Source organism: Perognathus longimembris, chromosome 1, assembly GCF_023159225.1.
Source record: "Perognathus longimembris pacificus isolate PPM17 chromosome 1, ASM2315922v1, whole genome shotgun sequence".
Lineage (NCBI taxonomy): Eukaryota > Metazoa > Chordata > Mammalia > Rodentia > Heteromyidae > Perognathus > Perognathus longimembris.
The window spans coordinates 73130402-73143564 of record NC_063161.1 but is presented as its reverse complement, the minus strand read 5'-3'; the positions used below and the strand labels follow the sequence as shown (position 1 = coordinate 73143564).

General features: G+C 58.3%; 1 protein-coding gene across 1 annotated transcript; it reads right to left on the bottom strand.

Moving 5' to 3' along the window:
- Window positions 1-579: 579 nt before the first annotated feature.
- Window positions 580-11613, bottom strand: Rcc1l (RCC1 like). The gene is given in 12 exon segments (XM_048369529.1): window positions 580-2413; window positions 4303-4388; window positions 4685-4858; window positions 5118-5196; window positions 5198-5206; window positions 5854-6035; window positions 6488-6572; window positions 7547-7598; window positions 8023-8089; window positions 8348-8476; window positions 9654-9783; window positions 11236-11613. Coding segments are annotated over 12 exon segments (1389 nt in total). The 5' UTR covers window positions 11554-11613; the 3' UTR covers window positions 580-2335.
- Window positions 11614-13163: the final 1550 nt, after the last annotated feature.

Below are 13163 nucleotides of genomic sequence, written 5' to 3'. Positions count from 1 at the left end.
TTCTCCTTCTGCACGCTGTGGTTGGGGGGACATGGGGGGGAGTCAGGAGTGGACAAAGGCAGGGCTACTCCGAGAAGGCCCCAGAGAAGGAGGGTGGGCCATATTCATCACCTGAAGCTGTGTATGGATGGAGCAAGTGGCAATCACAGAAGCTGTGGCACATACTTGGAGAGCTGGGCTCAGCCTGTCTTCATGTCCTGGTCCACTCCCTGTCCCTCTACATGAATACTTGAGCCTGCCTGCTTCATAAAGGAGAGGATTATGGAGCTCCCAGGTTGGGAGGCTGGCCATGCAGGCTCAGGCAACTCCATTTCAGTGTGGCAGTGGGGACAGTCACATGACAAGACAGGAAGCCAGCAGGGCAGGGGACTGAGCTCACTTTTTTGTACATATATGCCAGTCCTGGGCTTGAACTCAGGGCCTGGTTGCTGTTCCCGAGTTTGTGTGTTCAAGGCTGGTGCGCTACCACTTGAGCCACAGCTCCACTTTCAACTTTTTGGTGGTTAATTGGAGATGTGAGTCTCATGGAGTTTCCTGCCCGGGCTGGCTCCCAACCACAACCCTCATCTCAGCCTCCTGAGTAGCTAAGATTTCAGGCATGAGTCACCGACACCTGGCTAAAAAATAGCTCACTCTTAGAGGAGCTAGCCAACATCCTTGAGAACTACTTCCATCCTTTCCAAGGACACATAACCTCACTTCCTCCCACTGGACTCGCCTCCTGAAGGTTCCACACCTCCCACATAACCACACAGGACCAGCATGTGGGTTCTGGGTCCCTTCAAACCCCTGCACTGAGAGGATCAGCTTCCAAAGTAGGTGCTTCTGCAGGAAACTGGGGCTGCTTGTGGAACAGGCCATGGTTCTTCCTACAGGGCAGGCAATTTGCACACAACATGGTGCCTGCCCCCTCCAGAACAAGGGTTCAGGGGAACCAGAATCCATTTGCCGCTGCCTGCACCATATAATGCAGTCACCTCCCAGCTCTGATTTCAGGGGGGAGGGGATCCAGGGACCTCCCCCACCCCTGGCCTGGCCACCTGCCACAAAACTCAGGGTCCTAGGAAGAGCTGAGGGCTCTGGCCACAGGCAGAGGCCCAGGAGACCCGCACACCCCACACTTAGCCCTCAAGGCCGCACAGACAAGCTGAGAACAACACAGGGACACGCCATGCCCATGTGGGCCCCTGTGCCCTGCTCAATGGAGCGAAAGGACAGCAGGCTTGCAAACGCTCTTACTGAGGCACAGAATGAGGTTTCTGCGTAGCTCACAAGAGCAGGCAGAGCAGATGGCAGCCAGGACAGCCTGATCGTGACCAGGGGCCAGCTTCCAACCCCAGCACACCCTGTGCTCTAGCAACCACATCCACGGTGACTGTGGGGAGGGGAGAGCTCACCGTGAAGCCTAGCAAAGGCTGAGATTACAGGCATGGGCCATGGCCCCTACGCATTCTTACTGCTGCATCTGTAGGTGGGTGGCCATTCAGAGGGCTTGAGAATCCTAACTTCCAGATAATCCCCAGGACCACCGTGAGTGCCCCTGCTCTGGCCTCCAGGGAGGACCACAGACCTGGCCCGAACACAGGCTTCACAAAGCAGAGTGACAGTTTTCCAGTAGTTTCTATGTAACCCTAGCTGTTCTTCTCCATCCTCCTACCTCTGCCTCCTCGGTGATCTTTATCGAAAGCCCTATTTGCCAAAGCTAGTCTCATAACGACCAAAACTTAAAATATAAGACCTTTTGTGTTCCTAAAAAAGCAGAAAATGGATTTACTCCAAAAGGTGCTTTTAAGTACTGCTTTTCTGGGAAAAGACATGTTTTCTCCTGAAGCAAATGTTTTCCTGGGTTTCTGAGACTTCTCCAGACAAATACCCAGCTGGGTACTGCTGTGCCCCATGGAGGCCGGTGCAGGGAGGGCCCCCGCGGGGGCCACTGTGCCCCATGGAGGCTGGTGCCTGTGGCCGCAGGTGACAGGCTGGTATGGACCTGGGCCGAGGAATCTGAGGCTGGCGGGCCGAGTGCATGCACACAGCATGCGGACACAGTGACCTGTAGTCAGAACCAAAGCCCAAGGCAGCCAGGCCCAGCAGGAATGGCTGAGGTGACGACAGAGCCAGGTGATGACAGGGTTGGGTGACGGGACCCAGCGCCTCCCAAGCACCTCCCCTTCCACAGGTGCCCCCAGCAGGGTGATGGCCATCTTCCAGCCCACAGTCAGTGCCCATGGGGGCCTCCGGAGGGTAATGCAGTCCCCCCAATGCCACTAGAACCACGGCAGGCCCCTGGCCCTGCTCTGCCGGGCGCTCACAGCCCAGACCCAGCGGCTCCGGAGGCTCAGATGAAAGACTTGGCCAGTGTCACCATGTGGTCCACCCCGCAGGCCACGTCCACAGGCTGGCCAGGCAGCGTCACCTGGAATAGAGCAAGCCCACGATCAGCCATGGGCCCTGGCACTGCCCCACCTGGGGTAGGGGCAGGAACCAGGCCCTGCCCACCAGCCAAGCAGTCACCCCCATGCCCAGGCTGTCACCAGGAAGGCGGCTGGAGCCTGTGACTCCGGGTCCCACTGTATTATGTCCTTGGAGGCAGATACCCCAACCTGTCTCCAGGAGGGCCTACTCTCTCTTGCTTTCCTTCCTTCTCTTCTTAGTTTTCTTGTTTCGCTTGTTTCTCAGATCTCATGATATAGCCCAGACCAGCCTCAAACTTTAATGCTCTTGCCTTAGCCTCCCAAGCGCTGATGTGTGGAGCCATGCCTGGCTTTCCCTATTTAACAGGGTTAACAGGCAATTCGATCGATCACAAAGCTACACTACAAAAGGTGGAAAAGAGCAAGGTATCAAGTGTCTCTCTTCATTCCACCACCCTCCACCACCCTCCGCCAGCTCCCCTGCATAGCTACAAACTAAATTCCTGGGTCCTTCCAGAGGTTCATTTGTTGTGTGGAAGTACCAAATTTCAAACTCAACCTCTACCACTTGAGCCAGGCACCCAGCCCATTTTTTTTGCCAGTCTTGGGGCTTGAACTCAGGGCATGAGCACTGTCTCTGGCTTTGTTTTGCTCAAGGCTAGCACTCTACCACTTGAGCCACAGCACCACTTCTGGCTTTTCTATATATGTGGTGCTGAGGAACTGAACCCAGGGCTTCATGTATGCGAGGCAAGCACTCTATCACTAAGCCATATTCCCAGGCCACACCCAGCCTTTTTTCTTTGGGATATTTGCAGAGTGACTGTCTCCGGACCAGGCTGGACTGGGATCCTCCTGTTTGTGCTTCTCTTTGTTGCTGTGGATGACAGGGATGCACCACTGGGCCATTCATTGAGATGGAGGCTCTTAAGCTATAATTCATACCTGGGCTGGCTTCAAACTGCTATCCCCCAGTCCTCCTAAACAGCTGTGCCAGCCAAGAGGCTGACGGGAGGCAGGTACTGGCTGTGAAGACAGTGCCCTGCAGTGGCCGCCAGGCAGGGTGCGACCTCTGCACACATGGAAGGGTGCTAGGTGGCCTGGCTGCACTGTGGCAGATGCTGACCGCAGCTCCGCAACCAAGCCAAGGGCCCAGGCCATTAGGGGCTCCTGACCACAGAGGCAGAAGCGAGGTCCTCCGTCCTCTCCTGCCTCACCAGACAGCTGGGGCCGATATCACTGAGTAAACAAGCGGTGGCGGGCACAGAGCACCCCCGGAGCCCCAGACCACAGCGACAGCCGCCAGGTGGACTCCTAGCAACCTGTGCCTTGAAAACTGTTTATCTCCCGGGAAGGACCATGTGAGAGCACCAGAGCCCGAGCTTAAGCCCTAGTAACAGCATTTTTAAAAGGGGGGGAGGGGGTGGGAATATGGCCTAGTGGTAGAGTGCTCGCCTCGTTCACATAAAGCCCTGGGTTCAATTCCTCAGCACCACATATATAGAAAAAGCCAGAAGTGGTGCTGTGGCTCAAGTAGCCTTGAGCAAGACGAAGCCAGGGACAGTGCTCAGGCCCTAAGTTCAAGCCCCAGGACTGGCAAAGAAAAAATTAAGAAGGGGGCCTGTGTCACTGGTTTGGTTTGTGGCTTTTTGTTGAAACAGTCTTGGTTATGTAGCCCAGGGTGCCTCAGTCTCCTGATTGAGGGCTGGGCTACAGGGAATGCAGCACCACACCCAGAACTCTTTCCAGCTCAGTAGAAAGCATCCACAAGTGCGGACTGGCTGAGGGCTCCCCCAGGCCATACCGGGGTGGGCCAGGGCAGGCAGGTCCTGAGACCTGAGTCCTGGCCCACAGGCATGAGCACCGAGAGAGGGGGCCAGGCCCACCTTACCCGCCACGGGAAGTACTGGTCATCCAGGCGGCCGATGCCCAGGCAGCCACGCACGTTCTTACCCCACACGAACAGCTCGCCTCGGTCTGCAAGGTAAGGACAGCATGAGATCACTGCACAGGAGCGGGCTGGGGCCCCGTCCATGCTTCCACCCTCGCCAGGGCTCTGCCGAACCAGACCCAGTTCTACCCCCATGGCTCCACCAGGCCAAGTGTCCTTCTCTCCTTATGAGATACTGGGCCTTGAACTGGGGAACTGGCACTTGACCCTCCCTCCTGACGCCCCTCCCCAGACCTCCCTCCTGAGGCCCCACCCCTCCCTCCCATGGCCCTACATCCTCATCGTGCCCCTCCCCTTCCCCCTCCCAAGGCCCCGCTCTCACCTGTGATGGCAGCGAACTGGCTGAGCCCGCACCGGAGTCGTGTCACCTGCACGTCCGGGGCGAAGTCCGTGGAGCCGAAGAGCGAGGGGGGGATCATCTCGGGCAGTGCCGACTCCACCAGCCCCGGCCCCTTCCCAAGAATGCCGTAGCCCCAGACGAAGACCTGCCCTTCCTCTGCGGGGCACAGCCAGTCAGTCAGGGGCCCGGCGAGCTGCTCCTGGACCGCCCAGCCCGCCGCCACCGCTCCGTGGGTCTTTGAGTTAGGGTCTCACTACTGCCCCAGAGCAGCCTCAAGCCTACAGTCCTCGGGTTACAATGTAGGGCGGGAACCAGACCCTCACGGGGCCAAGGGGCGCAGGCCCCGCACGCAGCGGCCCCCAGGGTCTGCCCACACTCCCGTCCTTGGCCTCCCCCCAGCCCGGCACCCACTCACCATTGAGCACAGCACAGCAGGTACCCCCGCAGGCCGCCTGCTTCACCCGGCCCACCCGTGAGAAGGGCAGGCTCCGGGGGGACATTGACCTGGATACAGGAACAGGCTACAGGTTAGAAGCCGACCCTGATCCCAGCACACACACACCCGAGTACCCCACATTCCTCCACATTTCCCAGCACCTCAGCGCAACCTCATCAGGGAGCAGCGGGGCGCCTCTCCATCCTTCCAGCCGAAGGGAGAAGGCACCTGCCAGCCAGTCCGCATGGAGCTCGGGCATGGCCAAGCTGAGAGCCGCCCTGTGTCGGGCGCCCAGGGTGCCAGCTGAACACAGTCCCCACCCCCACATCCCAAGCAGCCAGAGCCACAGGCTGGAGGCACTGAGTCCACACTCACTGCCAGGCTCCAGGGAGGTGCCCCGAAGAGACCGTTCTGACAGGTGCCTGACCAGCACTCCCACATCTCATCCCACAGACCCAGGCCCTGTAGCTCACGCCTGCAATCCCAGCTACTCAATAGACTGCACAGCCTGAGGATCACCATTCAAAGCTAACCAGCCAGAAAAGTCCATCTCCAAAATAGCCATAGGCATGACACTAGCCATGAAACCAAGCTGAGCAGGAAGGCCCTCAGTTGAAATCCCAGTACAGGGAGGAAAGGAAGGAGGGAGGGAGAAAGGGAGGGAGGGAGGGAGGGCAGGCAGACAGCTTTTAGAACCTTCCTTGCTGTTCCAAACCTGGGTGGATTCCGTGACAGAGGCCAGCTGCAGATATTCGGAGTTGCCCCATCCGAAGACACCTCCATCCGCCGATACAGCCAAGCAGCAATCGCCATAGGTGGCCACCTGGACAACCTTCACGCCCGCAAGGTCCCCGCCAAGCCTGCAGGGGGCGCTGGTGGTGTTGTAGTGGCCCAGGCCTGGCACCACCGGAGACAAGGATTTCAGTGACTCCCTCTTGGCTCACTGACCTGGGACCAGGCCAGGCTAGTGACGAGGGCTGTGGACAGTGACTAGCAACAAAACGTGCACCCACCTGCCCAGCTGCCCACCTGCCTGAGGTCACATGACTTCAGAGAGAAACCAGCTCAACTTAATCCTCTGCAAAGTTTTCAAGCTGAAATAGCACTTTTGGCTGTGCACAAATTTAAAGCCACCACTCTTGTCTTTTGGGGATCGGTGGCAGTGTTGGGGGACCCCAAGGCCTCCACATGCCTGGCAAGCACCCAGCCCAACAGCAACCCCAATGCATCACTGACAGGGCTTGTGGAACATAGAGCCCCTGTAGTCCCCAGCTCCTCAAGACACAGGGAGGAGTCCTGGCCTACGTTCCTGGGCACTGTGCAGCCCGGGACAAGCGATGGGCCTCTACCTGTCTGCCCATCGGCACCCCATCCGCAGGCGTAGACCTCGCCTTTGTCCGTAAGGAAGAGACTGTGGTCCTGACCGCAGGCAACCTGCCAGACAGACGAGGCCTGGTAAGGGGAGGTTCTAGCCCCAGACACGCTCCTCCCAGCCCCATCAGCAGAGCATGAGCGGCCACAGTGGTTGGCCTGGCCTCTTGTCTCCCTCTGGCCTCTTGTCTCCCTCACTATCAATAGTGCTATCGGGGCTTACGCCTACAATCCCAGCTACTCAGGAGGCTGAGAACTGAGGATCATGGTTCAAAGCCAGCCCAGATAGTAAAGCCAGTGAGACTCTTAGAAGTAGAGCTGTGGCTCAAGTGATAGAGCAAGCACTAGCCTTGACCAAAAAAGGGACACAGAACCAGGAGACATTGCCCAGGTCCTGAAGCCAACCACCACTACTGACAAGACAGAGAAAGAGAGACAGGAGCCCCTCCCTACTCATGTTCAGCTATCTTCTGGAAGCTTGCCACCACTGTCTTGGAAACAGACCAGCCTCCAGCCAAAGCCTGGGGCAGTGCCCTCCCCTCTGCCATCAAACCCTTCCTGTCACCATGCCCAGCCCAAGGAATCCTGATGCCTCCATGAGGCCCTCCCTCCTTCTCACTCCTCACCCGATAGACTCAGCACCACCCTGAGGGCGCCCCACAATTCTTTAACCACCCCCCGTATGTTCAAGAGGTATTATAAGCACCTACTGTGCATATTTCACACAGCACCTACTGTGTGCCAGGCAGTCTTGTGCTCAGAAATGAAGCTGGGAGCAAGACACGTGAATCGCATATCCTGCCAGGTCTCAGGTGGTTCTACTGCCTGGCACCTCCTGCACAGCCCCCCTCTTGGTCCTAACCAACTTCAGAGTCTTGGGAAGTCTAGTAACTTCTGGCCTGTTACAGGCAAAGCACTAGCTTCTCCACTAAATGAATTCAGAACTTCCCCACCCAACTTCCCACCACCCCACACGGCTTCTGGTCCTGCCCCAGCTCCCCTGGGACAGGCAGGCACGCTCAGCCCCTGCCTCTTACCTGGACCACCTGTCCGTCAAACTCCTGCATCCGGTGCATCCGGTGACTCTCACTACAGAGCACAGGGAATGGGGAAGAGACAAGAGCCAGTGAGGGGGCAGGCACAGGGCTCCAGCCTGGAGCATCTGAGAGTCACAGTTTGAAGCCTCAGAGCTCAGCCTCCTGAGGAGCTAGGATTACAGACGTGAGCCACTGGCGCCCAGCCTTAGTGGAACTTTAAACACCAAAATGAAAAGGTTGACATGAAGCAAGGGTTTATTTTTAAGGTAATTAACTTGGCAAAAAAAATGTTTTTTTAATTACTAACTCTACCCACCCTCCACACCCCAGCCTCGGGCACACCCGGCTCACACTCAAGGTTCCGCGGGAGCAGCCCAGGGGCTGTGGGCACATCTCCAGTGTGAGGCCCAGCCTGACCTCTGAGGACCTGGGGCATCCATCACCGGGAAGCCCAGCTCGCGGGGCTGCGTGCTCACCTGTACACCTCTTTCTCCACCACCTGGCGTCCGCACTGCCCGTATGCGTTGTTGCCCATGCTGAAGACTGCGGAGCAGACCTGGGTTACGTCAGCTTTGCGGGCCCCGGTCAGGGCTGTGCCCCTGCTCTCCCTCCCTGCACTGGGTCTCCGAGGACACCAGGGTGCCAGGTGCTGCTCCTGAGCCCTCCGCCTGGAGGCCAGCACCCACTCCCCTGGCCTGCGAGGAGGGCCCCCCACGCCACTGGACTCCACCAGCTGAACCCCACAATAGTCCCCCAAACACCCCCGGGCCCCTACAACAGCCCTGGGACCCCCTCACTCACCGCCCTCCTGGTCCGTGAGCACTAGGGCATGGGCCCGGCCGCAGGCCACTTGCAGCACCCGTGTGTCCTGCGGTCTGTCCAGGGGCAGCGGCACTGGCGATGGCTCCAGGACATAGTCATAGCCACGGCCTGGAGTGGGGGGGCACTCAGCACAGGGCAACCAAGCCTAGCCCACACCCCACACCCCTGCGGCTCTGACCCTTTCCCTCTCCCTCTCCCTCTTTCTCTCCAGGGCTGGTTTGGGTGACAGTTCCATGCCAGCGGTGATGGACTGGGTGAAATCCACCCACCCCTCCTTGCCGCCCCCTCCACAGTGTTCAGGGGTTCCTCAAGCCATTTCCATACACACAGAAGACAATGTGCCTCCATCAGAGCCCCATCACTCCACGATCAGATCCCAACACCCCCAGTCTCCCCAACCCCTCCCCACAGTCCCTCCACAATCATGCCACACAGGACATCATCTCATATTATTTTAAAAATATATTTAAAATGACATATGCTTTTTTTTTTTTTTTACTTTATGCCAAGACAAGGACTTGAATTCAGGACCCAACCCTCTTGATTCTTCCTTGCTATGGCTGGCACTCTACCACTTAAGTCAAGCCTGGGTTTTCTGCGTGAGATGGGTTCAAACCATGATCCTCCAGATCTCAGCCTCCTAAGTAGCTAGAATGACAGGTGTGAGCCACAGGCACCAGACGTGCATGCACACATCTTAGGTCTAGACTCTACACATGAGAGAAAAAACGGGCTCCATGCCTAGCATGCACAGGGTTCCATGACCAGCAGGGATTCCGGCTGTGTGCGGCCGGCCGCCTGGGGAGCAGCACTGGGCCTTCCTTCCGCAGAAGGCTGGGGCCCGCTCCTGGCTCCTGCGTCCTCCCAGAGTCCTCCGTGAAAGCTCAACTGCGGTCTGGGTTTCGCAAATGGATTCCTTCTCAGGGACACCTGTCACCTTGGCTGCTTGGGAGACTAAGGACAGAGGGGCTAAGGCTGGCAACGCAGACAAGTCCCCACAGCCCCAACTTGATGGAAGAAGCCGGGTGAGGGAACACATTCCTGTCATCCCAGCCACAGTGGGAAGTGAAAAATACGAGGATCCTGGTCCAGGCACACATCTGGGCCAGAAAGCTAGACCCTGTCTCAAAAAGAGGAACCAGAGCAAAAGAAGGGTGGGTGGTGTGGCTCAGTGGTAGAGCACCAGCCTTGCAAGCCTCAGGCCCTGAGTTCCAATCCCACCTCCTCCCATAACGCGCAGAACCCATGTACTCGCTGTATGGGGCACTGAGGCGCCTGTGCTCACTTTGGTCTCTCCGGCTCCTGTGGAAGCCCAGCTGGGAATCCTTGTTGAGGCCCATGCCCCAGACCTTGGTGATGTCCTTGGTCTTGGAGGCCAGCAGTGTGAACCCATAGCCGCAGGCAGCTGAGGAGATCTGAAACCCAGACCCCCAGGAAGCATAAGCCAATCTACGGCGTCCACTTCCCTGCAAGAAAGGCAGGCGCTACCCAGCCACACACGAGCAGCAGTACCTCCCCACCCTGTGTGCTCCCACCGAGGCCTGGGGCCCTCACCCCGGCCCACCATGGCAGCCCGCACACAGGCCCTGGATGGTACCCTGGCCACGCCCACCTGCTCCGTGGCCTGATTGGCTCTGCCTCTCTGGGCCTGGGTCTCTCCTTAGGTTGTCATAAGGATAAGTGGAGTCAGTTTATCTGGGGCTGGTGAGGAAACTGAACCCCACAAGCCACTCTCCTAATGCCTCAGGGCTGCCACAGCGCAACACTGCGATGGGACTGCCCACATCACCGCCATGAAGAGGAGGAGGTATCTCGGCTCCCGTGGTTATACCAGAGATCTGCTGGGCATTTCACACCCAGTCCTCACCACAGTGCTGGGAGGGCAGACAGGCCCTTCCCACCCCACCTGGTGACCAGAGTCCCCAGCGGGCCAGGGGCAGTCCTGGCTTCTACCTGACGTCCCAACGTTCATTCTCATACTAGATGACAACCGGGCGGCCATCCAGCTGCTAGTAATTTACCACAGGCCTGTGCAGTCTCTCAGAGACCCCATGGTATCCAACCCAATCCTGAAGAAAACGGCCAGTGCAGTGCCCAGCAAGAGGGAGCTGGGAATGTGGCTTAGTGGTGCAATGTTCACCTCGTATATATGAAGCCCTGGGTTCGATTCCTCAGCACCACATATATAGAAAAAGCCAGAAGTGGCGCTATGGCTCAAGTGGTAGAGTGCTAAGCCTTGAGCAAAAGAAGCCAGAGACAGTGCTAGGCCCTGAGTTCAAGCCCCAGAACTGGCCAAAAAAAAAAAAAAGGCAAAAAGGAACCACGTGGCTGTGGCTCATGCCAGTCATCCTAGCTACTCAGGAGACTGAGATGTGAGGATCCAGGTTCAAAACTTATCGCCAATGATAAGCTCAGGTAGTGGAGCTGTGGCTATCTATCATTACCTGTGGCTCAGGTAGTAGAGCTACAGCTGAGTGAAAAAGCAAAAGGCCAGCGCCCAGGCCCCGAGTTCAAGCCCCAAGCACCTGCCCTCCCTCTTCCTCCCCCCTCCCCCCCGCAAGAGATGCCCCGGGGTGACACTTCCTCCCTGGGCTTTCCCCACGCGTGGCGGCCCACCCACATTTTCTGGCTTCTGCGTGCCTCCCTTTCCTCCCCTATCACTGGAGGTCCCCCACCCCACCCCCGCACACGCTAGCCCTCTCAGGCCCCCACCACCTCCGACGTCCACTTGCTAGAGGAGAGCGCGCGCGCGAGCGATCGGGGAGCGCGCGTGCGCGGGAGGCAAGGCGCGTGCGCGACGGCGCTGCGGGGAGGGGGGAATGGCGCCGAGAGCAGGCGCATGCACGCGCGGTAGGGAGGGGGCGCACCTGTGGCTCCAGCTCCAGACGGTAGGGCACCGGCTGTATCCTGCGGCGTGGCCGGGGGGCTCCGCGCGGCGCGGGCCTGGAGCCCGGCACCACGAAGGTGGGGACGCCCAGCGCCCCCGAGAAACTGAAGCCCCACACGAAGACGCGGTCGGCGCGGGCCGCGCGCTCGCCCACGTACTGGAGCACGGGCGCGTCTGCCTCGGCCTCCGCCGCCTGGCGCCGGCTCCGCGACCGCCCGGCGGGTGTCCAGTGCCCGCGCGCCAGCCCGGGCCGCACCAGCCCCGGCCGCGCCAGCCGAGCCCCCGCCGCCAACGCCATTCTCAGCTGCACCTGGGAGCCGCCATCGCCGCGCGACCTTTGACCTCACGTCTTGCCGGAAGTGGCCGTGGCGGCGGCCATCTTTACTGAGGTTGAAGGCAAAGGTCCCGTGGAGCGTGCGGCGCCCGCCCCTTCCTCCAGTCCATGCCCTGGAGCTCCCGCCTCCTCCCTTCTGTGGTCCCACCCCCAAAGGGAGGGGGTGCGGCCGCCCGGGCTGGACTCCCAGCCGCCCCGGAGGCTGAGATCCGACGCGTATCCTCAGTGAACCACGAAGAAGCCGGCGGCGGAGCCCCGTCCTCGAGAGAAAAAGCTCAAGAAGCGGTGCCCAGTCGCCGAGTTAAAGCCCCGGGACCGCCGGGGAAAACTTCCTCGACTTAAAAATGGGGAGCCCCCAGCGAGCCCACCGAATAGCCACGGCTACTCCGTCAATCGCTTATTTTTGAGGCCCCTGGCCTGAGTGTAACCCGAGCCCTCCTCGAAGGCCTCGGCCGGGCGGAGCCTGCGGCGCGGGCGCCGGCCACTGGGGGGCAGTGTCCGCCTGGCGGTCGCGGGCTGCCGCCGCGGGCGGGAGCTGGGTGCGGCGCCCTCCCCACCCACCGCTGGACGTTCACATCTGGCACGTCGTGGTCCGCTTTACAGGCCGGTTTCTGGGTGGCAAAGGGTGTTTCTTGCTCGTTTTGTTGTAAGTCCGTCATGGGGCTTGAACTCTGGGCCTGCGCTCTTCAGCTCAAGGCTAGCACTCTACCACTTGAGCCACAGCACCATTTCTGGTTTTCTAGTGGTTAATTGGAGATGAGAGTTTCACGAGTTTCCTGCCCGGGCTGGCTTTGAACTGCAGTCCTCACATCTATCTCCTGAATAACTAGGATGACAGGTCTGAGCCACCAAAGCCCAGCTCAGGACTTTATTTTTATTTACTTTTTTTTTCTCTTTTGCAATGGAGTTTATGTTACGTTTTTTGCCCATTGCTCTGAAACTCGTGGACTACATGACCTACAGAACACGCCAGTGTGTTTGGCTGCTTTCAATGTTTTGAAGTCGCTGAAACTTTTTACTTTGGTAAGCTTACATGTTTTCATTTTTATTGTTAATAACTTTCGATTACATGATCAACTGTACTCACATTGTTCACAAAAATTTATGTGGCATTACATGGGGTGCAAGAATCACACCTGTCCACACCGGTGGGATCCAGAGCAGTACCGAGGCAGAAAGTTTGAGAAAGCCCACTGCACAGAAAAAGCTGATTGCGGTGGTACTCACCTGTCATCCCAGTTACATTGGGGAGCAGAAATGGGAGGATCACAAGTTCAGACAAGAGGGGGAAGTGCAAAGCCAGCCGGGGCAAGAAAGTCCAAGAGATTCATCTCCAATTAACCACCAAAAGCTGGAAGTGGAAACGTGATGCAAGTGGTAAAAGTGCCAGCCTTGAGCAGGAAAACCAAGGGAGAGTGTGGAGTGTGAGGCCCTGGGTTCAAGGATCACTATACACACACACACACACAAATGGGAAAAGAAATGCGACCTAGAATACATAATAAATTTCCAAAAATATGTGAGTCAGTTTCTGGAAGCTGTTCCACTGGTTTATTGTTGTGCTAATATGACAG